This window comes from Prionailurus viverrinus, chromosome B4, assembly GCF_022837055.1.
Source record: "Prionailurus viverrinus isolate Anna chromosome B4, UM_Priviv_1.0, whole genome shotgun sequence".
Taxonomy (NCBI): domain Eukaryota; kingdom Metazoa; phylum Chordata; class Mammalia; order Carnivora; family Felidae; genus Prionailurus; species Prionailurus viverrinus.
The window spans coordinates 25,801,121-25,821,489 of NC_062567.1; the positions used below are offsets into that span (position 1 = coordinate 25,801,121).

At 35.3% G+C, this 20,369-nt stretch overlaps 1 protein-coding gene across 3 annotated transcripts in view; it reads right to left on the bottom strand.

The window, feature by feature from the left end:
- Positions 1-1,168: 1,168 nt before the first annotated feature.
- ARHGAP12 (Rho GTPase activating protein 12) overlaps positions 1,169-20,369 on the bottom strand; it is a 122,080-nt gene continuing 102,879 nt past the window's right edge. For all 3 annotated transcript variants that reach the window (XM_047865780.1, XM_047865782.1, XM_047865781.1), the window contains 9 exons: positions 17,556-17,657; positions 13,302-13,400; positions 9,605-9,707; positions 8,678-8,794; positions 6,724-6,822; positions 5,329-5,406; positions 5,098-5,232; positions 4,769-4,871; positions 1,169-3,572 (listed from right to left, as the gene is read on the bottom strand). In XM_047865780.1, coding sequence (XP_047721736.1) covers positions 3,398-3,572; positions 4,769-4,871; positions 5,098-5,232; positions 5,329-5,406; positions 6,724-6,822; positions 8,678-8,794; positions 9,605-9,707; positions 13,302-13,400; positions 17,556-17,657 — 1,011 coding nt within the window. In that variant the 3' untranslated portion in view covers positions 1,169-3,397. The remainder of the gene's footprint in view (positions 3,573-4,768; positions 4,872-5,097; positions 5,233-5,328; positions 5,407-6,723; positions 6,823-8,677; positions 8,795-9,604; positions 9,708-13,301; positions 13,401-17,555; positions 17,658-20,369) is intronic.

The window sequence follows — 20,369 nt, forward strand, 5'->3', positions numbered from 1 at the left end:
GAAGACTAATTGAGATTCTTCAGGAGAACTCCCTTGTCTTTAGTAGTTATAGAATGTCTCATTAGGCATTCTGTACCTCCCCCTTCTCTAGAATACGAAGTCTGACTCTGCTTGGCCTGGGTTTGCAGCCTGTGAATTTCCAATAGATTCTAATACACCATTATTGTAAGACTTGATTTTGTTTTGCAGCCCCCTTTGCTATTTGTTTATTTTGTGGGGGGGGGGGGTTCTGGTTTAAAACGAAAGTTGCATTTAATACAACTGTAGTAGTTATATTGAAATACTGTTTAAAAAACAAACAAAAACAAGACTATGCCCCGCATCTAGGATTGTTACAGGCTACAGTCCCTATTAAACACCTTCTCTAGTCTTGTACTACAGAGTGCTTTCTATAAAAGAGGATCATTAGAGCTGATGGCTTGAGTTCAGAGAAACTAGAAAATTCCACAAAATCTTATTTTCTACCCATTTTCAGGTCTCTATATAGATGTAATCTTTGAACATTTGACTTTTATTAGGCCACTGACAGCATGATGCCCATTTGACTATTTTTATTTTCTTCTTTACTAAAATGACATGTTGTAGACTCCTCTGTGTCTTTTAAAAGCCTAAATATGTTGGAGAAATTAGTGTCATGGGAAACTGCATGTTTACTTTAAATATTTAATTAGAGGATCTCTCCCATGAGCTGAAAAAGAATCTCTTGGCAAAATTACAGAATAACTCTTTCTCCTCTTACTGCTATCTTAACATCTAATATGACAGGCTTACAAAGAATCATGGGATAGAACTAAAATAACACAAAGGTCTCCAGATATCTGCCATTATTATTAATGAAATTTTCATTTGTATGTAAGCAATGGCACACAAACACACACACACACACACACACACACACACACACATTTATATACACATACATGTGCCTCAGCCCAGTTTGGCTGAATTATCCCATTGGTGCTTTTCCCATAAGAAAATATATATATATATATTTGCAGATTTGCCTCTACCTAAAAGACAACATCATTTTTCCAGAGTAAAAGGTAGTTTTACTGCTGTAAAATTTAAATGAACATTTTTCTTCTAATTCATATTTGAATATACTTTTCCTTTCAACTTCCAACTACTTTTTAAAATGACATTTTGAAGGAAAAGGCCTATTAGCAAATGAAATTCCACTGACAATTTATTTCAGCCTTTAATATGTTTTCTACTAAAAATCAAGTTATCAAGACAGGAAAATATTACTGGTTTTGCTATTACAAAAAAAGTGAGAATTTTTAATTCACAAAGGATGAAAACACAAGACATTTATGTCACTGTACATACAATATTACAATAAACGAATTAGCTGTAGACTAATAAAACATTTAAGACCCCACATACACACGTATGTACTTTGAAACAAGAAACACAGGACAATTTTAATCTTTGTTATGTCCACAGCTACCAAGAAAAAGAGCATCACTGATTTGAGTCTAATTGTTTTGCTGGCATACAATCACTATATGGGTCAGTTCTAAAGCATATTGTATTGTTCAGGACATTGTTAGGCAAATATAAACATTCTCATTTTGGGGCTTTTTCTCCCTGCCCAAAACAATCTGCTTTTCATAGCTATCAAGTAGTTTGGTTTGTTACCAATCTAACAAGATCACAACAACAAACAATATTTTTACCACAAAACTCAGGTGAGAGATTTTTAGGCAGATCATACAAAAACTATTTGTTCCCAAGGAAGGCAATCTGTAAATTACAAATGCAATTCTAATAAAAGAGTCTCAATTACAAAAGTATCCACTTTTAAATATTGATGAAGAAATAAAAATTGGAGGGGGGATAGTGGAGGAGGTATTGGCATGGCAGGGAGCAGAAAAGGTGTGGAAAATGAGGAAAACATATTTACCACATGAAATGCTAGATTCAATTGATTTTTTAAAAATGAGGTATGAGTATGCCAGTAAATGCAAAAACAAGAAAAAAGTAAAACCAAAATGCACATTTCCAATGGAAAATCTCTAAACCTCTTATAGTTTTCTTTATTCAGATTAGACATTTCATATACATCAGTTAATCTAGAAAAATACATCTTAAAATATCTTTAACAGACCATGCTCTCTGTAACAAAACCTTCCAAACCCTGTTTTATTGTACAAATCAACCTACATTAGTAATGTAAAAAGAAATTCTCAAATTTAGCAATGTCATTTTCCATTTGACATCCATCTAATTTACATATGGGTTTCCACTATTCATACTGCAGTTAGAATTCTGTAATAAATTTTTTCTAATGTATTCTGTACATATTAAATTATCTAAAAGGTTCCTCTTGTAGTGCATTTGCCATTTAGCAAGTCTATTCAGTATTTTTCCAGTACCATTTGCATTACAGTGATTTGCCTGTAAATGTAATTAAAATCTAAAAGTGCACACAGTTAAGTTTCTCAAATAACAGCCTATTTCTGGAGGAAACCTAATATTCACGGAAAAGATTACCAATATCATGATTAGAAATGTCAGGTTAGCATGTACTCTGAGACTATACAACAAAATTATATACATAAGCTAAAGGACATTGTCTTTAGCTTATATTTACATCAACTAATGTCTGTTTCCACAGGGTCATACCAAGAACTCAGTATGGCACTAGACAGAATTAGGATGCTTAGCTACAAATCAGTATAGCACAGACAGCCCAAAAATACCCTGAACTGACTTATGCTAAGTTAAACTCCAGTATCACAGTGTGTTAAGTAATATTAGTGTGCTGCCCAAACAAACAACTAAGACATCCATCCAGTAAGGATGCTGTGCAACACAGTTAACAGGCAGCAAGGCTGCACAAGGGATTACATCTGGGTTATAGTGACTTGTAGTACTTAGACTACCACTGCATGCAGAAACCCTGAAAAAAAAAATACACAGGTTTCAAAAAGGATGTACTTCATTTCTTTTAGAATGCCCAAGAGCGTCTTCAAAATAACTGATAGTGAGTACTGTTCTATCAAGTGATGAATCTAACAAATCATGAGAAGAAATTCTACATTATCCAGTTTGAAAAAAACAAAAAAACAAAAAAACATACTTTTCTTACCAAATTATCCAGTGTATACGACTGGTTAGAATTGCAAGTTTTGATTTTTACTGAAATTCAGAGTATGAAATGCACACATTCAGGATAAAATTAATTCAAAATTACACACAGTTATATCAACTTGCAACAAAGCAGCAAATATGAGGGCCTAACACACATCTTGACTCTCCCATTCCCTTCTGATCCCTCCAAAAAGTGCAAAATCAAAGAGTAACTGCTTGGTCCAAAATTAAACACATCATATTCAGGGTTTGAAATCTGATCGAATCCAACTTCTATTCCACAGGTTGTCTTCAGTAAGAATCAACGCCCGAAGATGGAATTTATTTCCAGAAGAATTAATTCTACGATCTGATTTTGGTAGACAGTATGAACTGCTATGTTACCAGTCTCTTTCTCTGGCTTTAACAGAGTGGGACCAAAAACAATTGCTATACTCTGATAGGTCATTCGGTTTTTTTCTCCGTTTTCTATAACTCTAAGAAGGAAAAAATAAATTGTTAAAAGAGTAAGCAGAGAGGAAAAGTTCTTCAAATTGTATTATAAACAGTTTGCATTTAGAAATGAGAAATAATGGGGCACCTGGGTGGTTCAGTCTATTGAGTGTTCAACTTCAGCTCAGGTTGTACACAGAGCCTGCTTGCCTCTGTGTGTATCTCTCTCTCTCTCTCTCTGTCCCTCCCCACTCGTGCTCTTGCTCTCTCTCTCATAAACAAAAAAAATTTTTAAAAAAGAGAAATAAGAAATAATGCTCATTTTCCTAAACTAAGCTACTTAACCAAGTAGAACTCAGTCCAAACACCATGTGAAAGTTTCTTTTGGATAAACACAGCTGAAAGGTACAACTGTATATACTCTAACAAAATTAAGACACAGATGTAAGTATGAGCTACAACTCAGGTAACAATAATTACTCCACCAGATTGATGGGGAGAAAAATTTCATTAGGGTACAGAGATTAATTTTTCATTTTACTCATTTTATGTGTGTTTTAAATCTCCTTTGTTGGGATAATTTATTTTAGTATTCTAGTGTTCTATCAGAAGACAAAAATCAGTTATTAAAATGGCTAAGAAGTAACTATAGTAACTACAGTATATAGCACTATATTAACTATATAAATATAGTACTGTAGTAACTACAGTAACAACTACAGCAGTAAGCTATGATGGCTTTAACGGTAATTTAAATTTAATATTCATCACTTAACCAATCTCATCTTCATATTAACTAACTTTAACAATTTCTGGACACTTATGTGCTAGGTATTATATAAATGCTTACATATAATATTTACTTTAACTAAATATCTTTCATAGCAGACCATTTGCCTATGGGGTACTAGGCCCAAAGGAATGGTCTTTTTCAAGTTACAAAGATAGCAATTAGCTCAGCTGGGACCTGAACCAACGTCTCAGTGACATTGACCTGGCTTTGGGGGTACCATGCCACATCTCATAACCATGCATTTGTCTTACTTTTTTCTTTTTTTTCACACTAATTACTTTCTTTCTTTCTTTCTTTCTTTCTTTCTTTTTCTTTCTTTCTTTCTTTCTTTCTTCTTTCTCTCTCTCTTTCTCTCTCTCTCTCTCTCCCTTTCTTTCTTTCTCTCTCTCTTTCTTTCTTTTTCTTTCTTTCTCTCTTTCTCTCTCTCTTTCGTGGTAAACCTCTTACCTTTTGAGATGTCTAAAAAGAATTTGCATTGTATCTTGATTTGGCTTTGGCAACTGTCTGATTAGGTCCTTAACAGCAGCGACTCGCTGTCTTGGTTCTTGTTCTGAAAAAGAGATAATAACTGGAGATTTTGCATGAAATTGAAAACAGTGACATATTTTAGAACCTGATATTTGGTAATACACAGTGACATCTGGTGGTCACATTTAAAATTTCTGAAGTAAAACCTTTGAAAAAATTTAAAAGATCAAACAGAATGTAGTAGCTTAATCAGTACAGAGGACTTTCAACATCTAGAAAAAAAAACCTGAGTGTAATGACATACTTACTAATTGCATTAACAAAATCATTAAAATGGTTAAATGTAAAAAGAGGTTCTGGTAATTCTCGAAAAAACATTTTGAGTGCTCCAGTGATAACATGAATATCTTCCCATTTACTATCATTCAAGTCCAACTTCTCATCTGAAAAACAGAATAGGAAATTTTTAAAACTTACTTTAAACTTATTCTAACAGTTATGAGAGTTTTTGCACATAACAATAGGGAGTACAATCTTACCATGATTGACTGCGAATCTCAGTTTCTGGATCACAGCAAGGTTGCCACTTACTCTGTATATCCCATCAACATCCAAACCTAAAAGAAAATTACAGTATTTTTGTGTTTAAAGTAGGTGTTTGCCTCTTCTAAAGATGCTTGCATGTTTCAGAATCGTTCTTCATTAACATTAGCCTAAAATCAAATGGGCAAATACTCTTTTCCTCTAACTGGCTTTTTATAGATGCTGGGCAGAGACAGAGGGGGTGGAAATGTTTAATAAACAGCAACAATTCTACTTTGTTTATCATGAGGCTGGTGGATCATTTCAAAAAAAATCACCTCATCAAACTTGAAATACTAACAATTTAAGATAAACTTCTGCACCTGTGGATAGTTCAACAGGTAAAGGAAACCAGTAAAATCAGCCCATCCATTTTTTTGCACATTTTATAATGTGGATGTACATCTTAAAGCACTCTTTCAAACATGGCTGTCCTATTAAGTGCTTGTAATAAACTTAATATAAGCTAGCAATTAAAAAGTAAAGGTTCTATAAAAACTATTGATAATTTGACAGTTTATTAACTTATTTTATATATGGAATAGAATCATTTGAAATTCATCCCATTAAGCCTAAAAAATTCAAATGTTCATTAAATGATAAGGTTGTACACATTTAACAAAGCACACACTATCTAATGTGCTTCTTCATATAGTTTCAAATAAAGGCGTGTTGTCAAGAAAAACCAGAGACAAGATCTGAAACTGGCAGAAATTACAAATTATGCAAATGTTTTAACTATACAAGATGTTTTTGATGATGTACAGATACAAGTTAATGTGATTACCATCAAGATATTATTTTATTAAAAATATTATATATTTGTATAATATAAATTCTAAGCATAATATTTATATAATAAAGGTATAAGTATTATAAACATTTTAACATTAACAAAATATAAATTGGTTTAAGTCTTATTTAACAGGAAATGACATAAGAAGGTTGGTCTATTGAGACACTTCATAGTTGATTTAACAGTTTTAAACTGTGATCTCATTTTTATTTTAAAGAGAAAGAACACTCTCTTGGTAAGTAAACACAACCTTCTACACTACCACTTCTTAATAAACTCAGTTTCATAATCACCTTCTTCATTTCAAGCAAATGCCAACTCCAAATGGCTTCAAAGAATACCATACGCTTAATCAACTAGAAGTGCAGAACATTCAACAGGTGCCTGCAAAGGTCTTAATTTAAAATAAGTATAAACATGTAAGTTTTTTGCAAACAAGATGCTTTTCTTAATATCTTACAACTGTTCTATCACTCAAAAATCATAAAAATCCTAGGGATTCTGATGGCAAAACAATGGGTTAGTATGTTTAACATAAAAAAAATCATTCTCTTACCATATGCTTCAACATGTTCAATACATAACTTCACAAATTTTGGCACTGTGCCATTTTCTCTCTGACACAGATTAGCAAGATTGGCTCCAAATACTTGATCTGAAAGAGATTTATTTTTTAAAATAAACCATCTTGCTAAAACTTAGTTTGCAACATGGTGATAACCATTCACAGTGCCATCAAGACATTTCCGTGCCAGACACGGTCAACTGTGACTTACGCCTTCTGTGATTTGCCTGCCCTTTTCCAATGCCACTTCAAACAACTCAACTGTCCTGCTTTTATTAAACTCCACAAACACCCTGACTCATTTCTACCTGAGAGCCTTTTTGTTTTCTACACCTTTTGCAGAGATCGATCCTCTCTCCCAAACGTGGCTCCTTCTTTTCACTCCCACCCTCAGCTAAAGTATCATCTACTTAGAAAAACCTTAGGAGCAGCCTAAGGTAACCCAGTTACAATCACTCTCTATTCTATTACTATGGTAAATTCTTCAGAGTAGTCAGCACTATTTGAAGTTATCTTGTCCATTTCTCATTTTTATGTAAGTTTCATGAGGGCAGGGACCTTGCAATTCTTGAACACCAGTAGATATTCATGGCACCTAGGTGAACACTTAACACTTAGTAAATACTGAAATATTTCTTTAAGTATTAAAACAAGCATGGTGCACGGCACGGGGTGCCTGGGTGATTCAGTCGGTTCAGTGTCTGACTTTGGCTCAGGTCATGATCTCGTGGTTTGTGGGTTCGAGCCCCACATCGGGCCCTGTGCTGACAGCTCAGAGCCCGCAGCCTGCTTTGGATTCAGTGTCTCCCTTTCTCTCTGCCCCTCCCCTGCTCACGGTCTCTCTCTCTCTCTCTCTCTCTCTCTCTCTCTCTCTCTCTCTCTCAAAAATAAACATTAAAAAAAGAAAAAAGCACGGTTCTGACATGACACATTTGTGCTAAGTATCCAGGAAAACAAAATACTCGAAGTGCTAAACACAATCTCCTATCACCATAAGGCAGCATAACACTATAAAGCACCAACAGTTTATATTTCTCAATGAAAAAGCCTGGTGAACAAATTAATGGCAGTTTCTTTTCATTGACTTGTCAGGCTTTTTTTAAGGTTCTAAACTCAATATACAAAATTCATATGCATCATCTCAGAGTCCCTGTTTACCGATAACTCTTAAGGTTGCTAATTTGAATCCCTTAATTGGCTGAACTCCACCTAGTTTTAAGTATCTTTTTAATGAAACCCATTTGTGTATTTTAGATGCTTTGCAAACAGATGTTCCAGTGATGGTCTTTGTTTGAAATTTCAAAGACATGTATGTGTTATATATTACCTTTACCTGTATCTTTATTTACTAATTAATGTCACTGAGTCATGTACTAGAAATCATTGAAATTAAAAGTGCTTGTAAAAAATAAAGGCATACACAAGTATATGTGATTTTAAAGAATACTCTTACTAAAAAAAGATCCTGTTAGTGCATTATTGCTATTACTACTTACAAATGAAGTAACAAATATAAAAATTAATTAGGAAAACACACCTTATATGAATTTTAAAATCACCTGAAATGAAAACTGAAAGCAAACAATCAAGATAAAATTGTTCAATATTTTTCTTTCTACTGTGTTAGGGACCAATTATTCAAAATTTCTTCTGATCTGTGCATCTCAAAACTAAACATCTTTATTGTCGTATCTCCTACCCATCCATCACATCCCTGTAATTCCTCTGGTACAGGGTTGTCTGGTATTTAGGTCTGTTCAATGTTTTAAACCCTTCATGTGCATTAAAATATCAATTTTAATCACTCAAATGTATTATAACCAATGAACCTGGTAACTCTAAAGAATTAAAACATTTTTACTAGTCAAAAATTTTTCAGTTTTTATTTTAAAATGTCTTATTTCTGATTTTGGCCAACATTAGTAAAAACATCACTTCTATCTACCTTTGATATAACCTTTTTCACGAACAGCTTGCAAAGTGGGGCGCCGTGTAAGAAACTTCTTTAAGTTTTTCTTCGTTTTTTTCTGTTCTGAAGAATCTATGCTGGACACTTTCATGGCTTAAGACAAACAGATATTAGGCATTTCATAAAATAAGAACTTCTTGATGAAAGTTTTTCCACCTAGCACTCAAAACATATTAATCTCAAATGTAAAAATCAGTTATAAATTCAGTTATTGTAACTTTAACATAGTTTGAGAGTAATACGTGAAGAATCAAGCTAACACAGACCCAATTTCAAAGTGATAAACCAAGCAAAACATTTCATTTTTATCACTAAACACTGACAATGAACTATACCTTCTTTGGTATATGTGCTAAGACACTGGTTATTTTAATTTATATTCAGTGTTTCATAAATGATACTACTTATACCTTCTTTGACTCTCCATCAGTTTTAGAAGGTAAAATGACCAGAAAAAAATGTCTATAAAACATAAACAAGTCCCTATCCTGCAGTATCCTTACTGGACTAGGAGTCTGGAGATATGTGTATCCGTCACAATTATTTATTTGTACTTTAAGCTAACAAAATCTCATCATAATTACTTCTACACTAAGAATGGAACCACGTGAATAACATCCTACATTGCCATCAATCTGATTTCTTTTTTGGTTACCATAAAAAATATCCAAAAAGTAAATTTCTTGAAAGGAACTGTATATGAGGAAAGTTGAGAGCACAAACAATAGATAGTAAAGAATTAAAATAATCAAATTTTCATGTGTTTACATTGTTATATGTCCGTGACAATGCCTGTAACAGGCCTAACCTTCTTCAGAATATGGGAGAACAAAAGCAGAAATGATTTTCTAATCATTCAGTTAATCTGAAGGCTACTAGCAAAACATATAAAGAATAACTTACCACGAAGTTTCTTAGGGTCTTTATGGTCCTTCTCTTTATCATGCTTTTCTATTCCTGGTGAATCTGGTATCTCCTCTTCAATTGCTTCATCAGTTTCTACTGTCTATTGATTACAGATTTCCCAAACACATATTACTTTTGAAACTATTTTTAGATGTGATAGCATAGTTCTCATTATAATCAGTAACTGATCCTCCTAAATGATTTTAGGGAACTAATTAGTATATGATATATATGATTTAGATACTTGATAACTTTTTAAAAGTATTCTTTTTCCTCTAGATGGGGGAAATTAATTCTGATTTCAAAAGAGAAAAAATGCTAATAATTCACATGACAATGGGTTTATATACTGATGATGAGGCTATCTTCCCTTGTGTAGATCGACTGCATAAGAATTATAGTAACAAGACTTAAAAGGTCAGACTATATAATCTGTGGTGACAGAACATGATGAAGCTACATTCTGTGCTAATACTACAAGATAAAGCTAACTAGCCTAGGGCACATTAATTTTTCACACCAACAAATGTTGCAAATTATACTTTGTATCAATAGCTAGTAATTACTCACAATTCATGGATTTTAGATATTGAAAGAAATCCCAGGGCTCATGTACAGCCTGACCAGTCACTTTTACGGGTTAAAAAACTGAAGTGAGTTTTCAAAGCTAGAAGCATTGCTTTGCCTTTCACACTGATGTCTTTACTCCACTTAGAACTTATTTTTGTGTAGAGCATAAAAAAAGGTTCTAATTTCTTCTTAGATATCCAGTTGACCCAGTACCATTTATTTTAAAGCTTATTCTTCCTTATTTACAACGCTAAATCTAGCATAAAGTGTCCAAAGGTATGTGTTCTTTATTCTGTTCCATAGATCTGCATATCTAGCCTGGTATGGATACCATGTTCTATTAATTAATACAGCTTTATACAGTCTTGACATCTGAGAGAACAAGTCCTTCCACTTTCTTCTTCAAGAGTGTCTTACTTTTACCAAATTTATATTCCTGTATGAATTTTAGAACAAGCTTGTCAAGTTCCGTGAGATTTTGAAGGAGGTTCAAAAATCTCAAATATATAAATTTATAAATCATTTGGAAGAATATATCTTTACATTATTGAATCTATTTTTTAAAATTTTTTCTAAAATGTTTATTTTTGACAGAGAGAGAGAGAGAGAGAGAGAGAGAGAGAGAGAGAGACAGAGCATGAGCGGGGGAGGGACAGAGAGAGAGGGAAATACAGAATCGGAAGCAGGCTCCAGGCTCTGAGCTGTCAGCACAGAGCCCGATGCGGGGCTCTAACTCGACCACGAGATCATGACCTGAGCCGAAGTCAGATGCTTAACCGAATGGGCCACCTAGGCGCTCCACATTACTGAATCTTTCAATCCATGAACATATAATGAGATTTTCTCCCATGTCTCTCAGTCAAGTTTTACAATCTTCCCTGCAGGAGTCTTGTGCTTCTTTCTACATTTATTGTGCATATTTCTACAGTATCTTTTGCCACTTTGTAAACAGTATATATTTTAAATTTCATAGTTGATGTTACTCTCTTTTCACTTGGCTTATCCCCTGATCCTATAAGGCTTAAATGGAAAGGAAAAAAAAACCCTTTTTCTCTCTGCAAGGCTCTCCTGGACCCCTACACTAGGTTAGCCCCTCCTTAACTGGTATTTTCATAGTAAGTTGTATATCCCTTACCATCATAAACCTCACTACATTCCACTGTATTAACTATTCAGTCATCTGTCTTCAGTAATCTTCTGTCTTTGGCTGTAAACTCCATATAGAAATGTGTAGCATGTGGTTGCATGCTGCTATATCTCCCCAGTGCATAAAGCACTCTCATGTTTATTAAATGAATGCAGCCATACTTGCTTTTCAAGGGATTGGGAACAGATTACAGTGACTAGAGCTGAAAGCCCATATTGGGTAGAGTAGAAAGAAGGTACATTTGAAAAGACAGACTGGGCTCGGGTTGTTGAATTTTAATGAGAGTCACAGAAGGTTTCTGAGCAGGAGAGGATTATAAAGTTAACATTAGGAAGTTTCATACAGCAATACTATTAGGAACATATTGGTGGGGGATGAGATGAAATAAGAAAAACTGGGAAGTGACTCTTATCTAACATATAAAGTCCTGATCAGGTTTCAGGAATAAATGGAAAGGAAGAGACAAGATTCAGAAATATACAATATTACAAACTGCAAAGGAGTTTTACAATATATACAAACTGCATATATATATATGTGAATGAATGACTGGCTATAAGAGGTAAAAAGAGGAGTAAGAGTTAATACTCAAGATTCCAAATCTGGTTGTTTTGAACTGAGTGCATCATAAAGACACTGGAGCTTAAAAGGATACTGGGAGACAATCAAATCCAACCTCCCTATTTTATAAGTGAAAAAAATGGATGCCCATAGAGGTAGAATACCTCAGTAAGATCAGAAATCTTATTTTTTTAATGGTTGTGTGTGTGTGTGTGTGTGTGTGTGTGTGTGTGTGTGTGTGAGAGAGAGAGAGAGAGAGAGAGAGAGAGAGAGAGAGAGAGAGAGAACACCAGTGGGGGGGGAGGTACAGAAAGAGAGGGGTACACACAGAATCCGAAGAAGGATCCAGGTTCTGAGTTGTCAGCACAGAGCCCAATACAGGGCATGAACTCATAGACCATGAGATCATGACCTAAGCTGAAGTTGGATGCTTAAACCGACTGAGCCAACCAGGTGCCCCAAGATCACAAATCTTATTAATAATGAGGCTTCACCTACAGTCTCTGAAAGACTTCTCAGTCTTCACTAAAGCCCGTGATTCCCAATTTTTTTTCAGTCTTTGTTTAGTTTAAAACCATAACACACTTTCTTCAGTATTCACTTTTCTTTTTGTCACTGACCTATGATCCTTAATCAGGAACATGTCCCCATACAGTGTGGGTAAGAATATAGTCTGGAAAAGTAGCGTCCCTATTTGTTTCTTCCTGCTCTTACTAACACAGCTGCAGGATACAAATTTGAGGTTCTTTTTGGTTGTTATTGTTATATATATACATATATTCTATATTCTATATCTGCTGTGTGTGTGTATATATATGTGTGTGTGTATATATATAGTATATTACACACACACACACACATATATATACATACATATATAGTATATTACACACACACACACACACACACACACACACACACACACACACGAGGAGACTTACCAGGAATGGGAGGGTACTGAACACCTCCATGATTAGGGGAGTGAGGGGAGGAACTAGAACGCCTAAGGGGTAGCTAGAGAGCTATCATGAGGAAAGAAAAGGTGCTCATGAAGAGACTATAGCTTTATTCATTTTATAACTGCCTAGGACCTGCCTCCACCAAATAGCACTATTCCCAATTCATCAATCATTGAATAAATACTATGCACTAGGAATTGTTTGTCCCTCTTCTTGAACGATTTCTTTTAGGACCAATCCTTCAATCTGAAAATTATTTAAAATCCACTAATAGCAAATATTATAGAATTGAGAATGTTAAGTCTCCACGAGCCCTGGGGAATTGCTAAACTGACCAGTGCCTTCCCCACCTGTTTTATCACATATAAATTGGAAACTAGATATGCAATAGTCAATTAGAAAGCAGAAAAGAAAAACAGCTCTGAAGTAAAAACATTTACCTAAGTCAAACACATACCTGATTATTGATAGTACTACTAAGAACTTTAAACCAATCATTAATAACAGTGTCATTATCAGACTGAATTAGCAGTTCTGTTCCTTGACGGGTTTTCAGCTTTAGAGAAAAGGAAAAAAAAAAGTAGTTAGTGCTTTCAACCAAATAAATGAATGCACATGTGCACACACGCGCGCACATGCACACGCACACATAATTATTAAAGAGAGAGTGAGAATCCCAAGCAGGCTCCATGCTCAGCCCAGAGCCTGATGCAAGGCTTGACCCCACAACCCTGGGATTGTGACCTGAGTTGAAATCAAGAGTCAGATGTTCATCTAAGCCACGTGTGTGTGCGCGCGCATGTGTGTGTGTGTGTGTGTGTGTGTGTGTGTGTGTGTGTGTATTTTTTTTCTTTTTAAGATTTTAAGTCATCTCTACCCCCAACATGGGACTCAAACTCACAACCCTAAGATCAAGAGTCTCATGTTCCAGAAACTGAGCCGGCCAGGAGCCCCCAAATAAATGAATATATTTAAACTAAAGTCTACAAAACCACCAGCAAAAGACGTTACATTAAGTGATGAAAGGTTAAAGTAATGCTGCATAGCAATAGAGTATTTTTTACTTTAATATAAAATAATCCCAGAGGAATTATTTTATAAAACATGAAATTTTTTTTCACAAAAAAATTCTTAACAAAAATCTAATAACTTAGGGTCCCAAATTCCATCACACAAATGCAATAAAACTTGCTGAAATCTAGTGTACTTTTTCATTAAAAAATAAGTTCAAGTATGGGAATGCAAGCTGGTGCAGCCACTCTGGAAAACAGTATGGAGGTTCCTCAAAAAACTAAAAATAGAACCAACCTACGACCCAGCAATTGCACTACTAGGCATTACCCAAGGGATACAGGTGTGCAGTTTCGAAGGGATATATGCACCCCAATGATAGCAGTACTATCGACAATAGCCAAAGTATGGAAAGAGCCCAAATGTCCATCGATGGATGAATGGATAAAGAAGATGTGATATGTACGTACACACACACACACACACACACACACACACACACACACACACACAACGGAGTATTATTCGGCAATCAAGAAGAATGACATTTTGCCATTTGCAACTACGTGGATGGAACTGGAGGGTATTATGCTAAGCGAAATTAGTCAGAGAAAGACAAATACCATATGACTTCACTCATATGAGGACTTTAAGATACAAAACAGATGAACATAAGGGAAGGAAAACAAAAATAATATAAAAACAGGGAGAAGGACAAAGTATAAGAGACTCATAAATATGGAGAACAGCGGGTTACTGGAGGAGGTGTGCGAGGGGGGATGGGCTAAACGGGTAAGGGGCATTAAGGAATCTACTCCTGAAGTCACTGTTGTACTATACACCAACTAATTTGGATGTAAATTAAAAAAATAAAATGAATGAGAACAAAAAATAAAATGAAATAAACAAAAAAAATAAGTTCAAGTATCAAAGCTGTGTGTTTTCAATCAGAATTGAAACAAAATTCATTTTAATTTATGTTTTTTATGTTACAGGGAACACATACACACGTGCATAAGTAGGGGAGGGGCAGAGAGGGGAGAGAGGGGAGAGAGAGGGAGGGAGGGAGGGAGGGAGGGAGGGAGAGAGAGAGAGAGAGAGAGAGAAAGAGAGAGAGAATCCCAAGCAGCCTCCATGCTCAGTGCAGAACCTGGTGCAGGACCCAATCCTACAACCTCAGGATCATGACCTGAGCTGAAATCAAGAATCAGACACTCAACTGACTGAGCCACGCAGGTGCCCCAAAACAAAATTCATTTGTAAAGAAATAAAATCTGTGATCTTTTTATGTAAATCTGAGGAACTTTTTTCTCTCCCCAGTTAAAAAATAAATGTAGGAAAAAATATATGAAAGAGTGAAATATTCATTATTTCCTATTTAATAGGCAAATAAATATAATGGCTTGGTATAAAGAAAAGGCACAGACAATAAATGTTACATCACTTTTGGAAAGAAACAGTACTAAATTAAGTGTCAAATCATGAACTACTCAAGTAAGGATACTATGTATTATTCTACATGAAGGCTACTGCCAGATTATGTGTAATCACTTTGCTTCAAAGTTTCTTCCACTTGACTAAGAAAAATTATGAGGTATTGGGAGAAAGCCTTCTTCCTATTTTGTGGTTAGTAACTGTTTATTTTTTTCCTTGAGGAACATATTGCATTGTTTCCCATACAACATTCTGAGACATATGCCTCAAATACAGTTCCCAAAGTAATGTTTTAAAAAAAAAGGTATTCCTCAGTGATATTTAAGATGTGAATTTGGGAAATACTGGATTGAAGAAAGTTAAACAAGATTCTCTCCTTCAAGATATTGCAGGGCTTTGATATTCCAGGGTACACTGATTTTCTAAGGAAAGAATAACAATATACACCATTGCCTGCATTTATTTCACCATGGATTCACTTTCACTCTAAATCACTTCTTAAAACTACAAGGTTAATTCAGTAAACACTGACTTCCTTTCTTGTACTACTTTCCCAGAGTCCGTCAAGCCAGTCTACCAATACTGAATATTCACTGCACATGAGATACTGTCAGTTCTTACTTCAAGATAAGGAAAAATAGTCTCTCTGCTGAAAAAATAATAATTATCTAGTGGGAAGCGTAATTTACACACGATGGTAAACTAAGGCACACTCAATTAAATGCTATTTTATTTACTTATTTTTTTTAACGTTTATTTATTTTTGAGACAGAGAGAGACAGAGCATGAATGGGGGAGGGGCAGAGAGAGAGGGAGACACAGAATCCGAAGCAGGCTCCAGGCTCCAAGCCATCAGCCCAGAGCCCAATGCGGGGCTCGAACTCATGGACCGCGAGATCGTGACCCGAGCCGAAGTCAGACGCTCAACCGACTGAGCCACGCAGGCGCCCCAATTAAATGCTATTTTAAAAGCATAATAAAAAAGAAGCATCAGTGTTGTGGTCACATTTCTCATGGGTCTTGGAAGACAGGTAACATGTGATAAGCAGAGACTGCCATGGGTACTAAGATAGAGTAAAAATCATAGGAGCAGGAAAGCCTAGGTCTCACTTGGAAAACAGCAAATGCCTGGACAAGACAGGAAAGGACTGATACATGAGGCTCTAAAGGAAGGCTAGGATTGGGAAGACTGTTTGCAAAGACAGTCTGGAAAATTCCTCCAATCTCCGAATACACACCCTTCTGCAATGTGCCTTTACTGTTCCTCCATCAACAGGTGGGTTCTAGTTCCCCACAACCCTCAACACTCGGCTGGCTTTCGGACTTGCTTTAACCAATGGAATCCACTGATGTGTGACTCCTAAATCTAGGCCTCAGGAAGTCTTATATCTTCCACTCTTACCCTCTTGGAACCCTGACACGGCCCCGTGAAGAAGCCTGGCGTAGTCTCCTGAAGAGTGAGAGAACCTGGAGAGAAAGAGGTCTAGCAGCTGGCACAACACCATACATGTGAGTAGACTGCCCAGACGCAGTCAAGCCACTACTAAAGCCTCGTGAATGGCCCCATGTGAGATCAGAAGAACCACTCAGCTCAGTAAAGGCCAAACCCAACTAAAAAAATGGTTCTTTTCTCCTAAGCTTCTAAATTCTAAGGTGGTCTGATATGCAGCAATAATAACAGATACAGAATCATATATTACTGTGGGGGATTTTTAATGATAAAATAGAAAGGTTTCAACTTATTTTTCAATATTAGATTTGGTAGGTAAAGGAATCCACACCCTTTTTATTGTCGGTAGGGAAAGGCAAGACTGTGGAACAAAGGCTTGTAATATATAGTCTGAGACCCAATAATTTATGCAAGTGAAGCCCAGATCTTTATACCAGCTTTTTTCCCCTTAAATTATGACACCAAACTGATTTAAAGACCAACTTTGCCTTAATCAGTTGCATTAAAATATAGCTCAAAAGAACTAAAAAAAAAAGAACACCCAATTACTATGGTTAAGAAGGTGAATTATAGGGGCGCCTGGGTGGTTCAGTCGGTTGAATGTCCGACTTCGGCTCAGGTCATGATCTCGCAGTTTGTGGGTTCGAGTCCCGGGTCGGGCTCTGTGCTGACAGCTTGGAGCCTGAAGCCTGCTTCTAATTCTGTGTCTCCCTCTCTCTTTGCTCCTCCCCTGTTCTCTCTCTCAATCTCTCTCAAAAATAAACATTAAAAAAAATTTAAAGAAGGTGAATTATACTTAGAAAAAAAATGTATTACCTCAAATACATTCTTTTTGCTGGATTTGTCCTTTGAAGCCATCTCCACTGTCGCCCCCTTCAGGTCCACTGTGAACTCTGGCTTGGACTGATTACTCCCAAACTTCATTTTAGAAAAAAGGAAAAACCCTTGTGATATTCATGTACACGAGCGTATCAAAAACAATTTAGACCAATTTTATATTATGAACAATAAATCAAATAGGTGATTACCTCAAATTCTTGTCTTTATTATAAAATAACAATTCATCCCTTAAAACTGAAATGTCTACAAGACATGAATATATCGTTCACGGAAAAGGAAATGGCTCGACTTGCATCTTAATAAGAAAAACACAAAATAAAGCCACACTAAAATCTTTTTTCACCCATCAGTGTAGAAAAAAAATTCTAAAAGTTAGATGAAAAACTATGTTTTGCATAGAGAAATAGGCCTTCATATGCAAGTACAGTACAAATTGGAACAATGCCTAGAGAGGGAAAATTGTAATACTTTATTTGGAAATTTACAAATGCATGTATCCTTTGGCTTGGAACTGAACCTAGACTATATAGGACTAGGTAAAATGATGTGTTCAAAAGGCAAGGCATTATTCTTACATATGTATAAATAATATCTGGCAGATATCAAGTTGTCTTCCACTCAATAAACATTCTATAAACTTGATTATGCTTTCAAGAGTTACTTCCTTATTGACTATGTTGTCAACAACTAACAGTAACTTATAAAAACAGAAAACTCTAAGCCTCATGTTCTTTTATTTAGCCTTTGTTAGAAATACCTGGAGCCAGATGCTATGAAGCCTCAGCAATTTAATAAAAAACTGTGAAAAGAATAGGAAGACAGCTGACATGAAAAGAAAAAGCACTTAGCTAGCTGTTAGATTTTGTTAACCAGATAAGGAAAAGATTAGCAAGCAGCAGAAAATTCATGTTAAATACAGACGTACTCTGCACCTTGTCATCATTAACTTAAATTTTTGTTTAGAAATTTAACTAAGAATAGACAACAGAACTAAGAACAGAAAATAGCTTTCCCATTTATTGAAAGGTTTAGAGGTTTTAAATCTTTAAGGGCTATAATCTTAAGGCCAAAGATTTATTACAGAAGATTTTGTTTCTTAAAATATTTTCAAGTCAAATTATGTTTGTCATTGGAAATGGATATTACCCCAGCAACCTACTGATATCTTAGTCACTGTTCATAACACTACTCAGTAGCTTCCCATTTAATGAATGGTTCAACTTCATCTGTTCCCTTTTACTTCATCTTTCCAGCTAGCAACGTGGACTTAAATAATGTACTTGTTATATTATATGGCATTTATTAGTGGAATCAAAACAAAGCTTAGGGTGTTATATGGAATTTTTATTAGTGGAATCATAATAACAATCACAAAAATTTTGACTAATTTACAGAGTCTTGGCCTTAAGTGTCTGTCATTGTCATTCAAAAGACATTTAATTAACCATAGGAGGAGCTACAATGGGCAAAGAGAACTTTCTGAGCAAAAATGATGATCTCAAAAGTTGTAAAACTTAAATGTACACATTTAACTGAATGATAAAAATCCATGTACAAATTGTCATTACATGCCTGTAAATGGTTAGCTATAAGCTAAGATACTTAAGCTAAGATACTTAGCTTAAATAACTAACCAAGTAAGATATAGCAACCAAATAACAAATACAATGACAGGACATGGAATGCTGGTAAAAGTACATTCAATGCGGTTGGCAAAATTTTGTGTTTGTTACTCATTCTTTTTCAAACTTTAGTCCCACTTTATCATACATCCCTCCAATAAATTCATGGCAAAGAAAATGGAATAATTGTGGCAAGTGGCATGCAACAAGAACACATACAGTGACAGCCGAAACAGGATCAGATTTTACATATGCAGGCCGACGACTGACAGAGTTTTTCCAAGAAGAAAGCAGCGAAAGCAAGAGCTCAGAGACAGAGCCCTGTTGGCAGAATGACTTGATGGAAAAAGGGAAGAAAGTGATGATGTCATAATAATGCACAACGGCAAAATGACACATAAGAGAAAAGCATATGGAAACAAATGGGACGAAAATACAATTCCACAAGCAGACACAACACAAAGCTTAACTTCCAAATATTTTGCAAAGGCCCTAGTATTTATATCTCAGAATTATTTTCTGATTCTGTTACTATGTAAGTTCATGCTTTATTTTTAACATGAATGCTTTATAGAAATTACATTAAACATTACACTAAGCATTTATATCTCAGAATTATTTTCTGACTCTGTTACTATGGAAGTTCATGCTTTATTTTTAAGGTGAATGCTTTATAGAAATTGCATTAAACAGAAATTACATTAAACATCTTCGTCTGTATTCACAACAGAAGACCTGAAGGGTCACAGACGGGAGTCACATCTGGCCCACCACCATCTTACCCAGCAGCCCCTGAATCTGGGAGCTTCCTCCTTGCAACCTGCTGGGCAATGTCCCCCAGTGGCCCTACCATCCAGTTTGCCTTCTCTTCCTTTAGGACAAGTGGTTCTCAACCACAGGCAATTCTGTCTCCCAGGGGACATCTGGCAATGTCTGGAGATATTTGTGGTCGTCACACCTGGAGGTGAGGATGCTACTATCTTCTGCTAAATACCACAAAATTTACAGGAGAGCCCCACAACAAAGAATTATCTGCCCCCCCAAAATGACAATTTTTAGATATTTAAAAGCACATATAAATAAATTTGAATAATTACTAATATTTGTGGGGTGATTTTTATAATACTCAAGGAATATGATGAATGATATCCCGAAAGGTAGCACAATA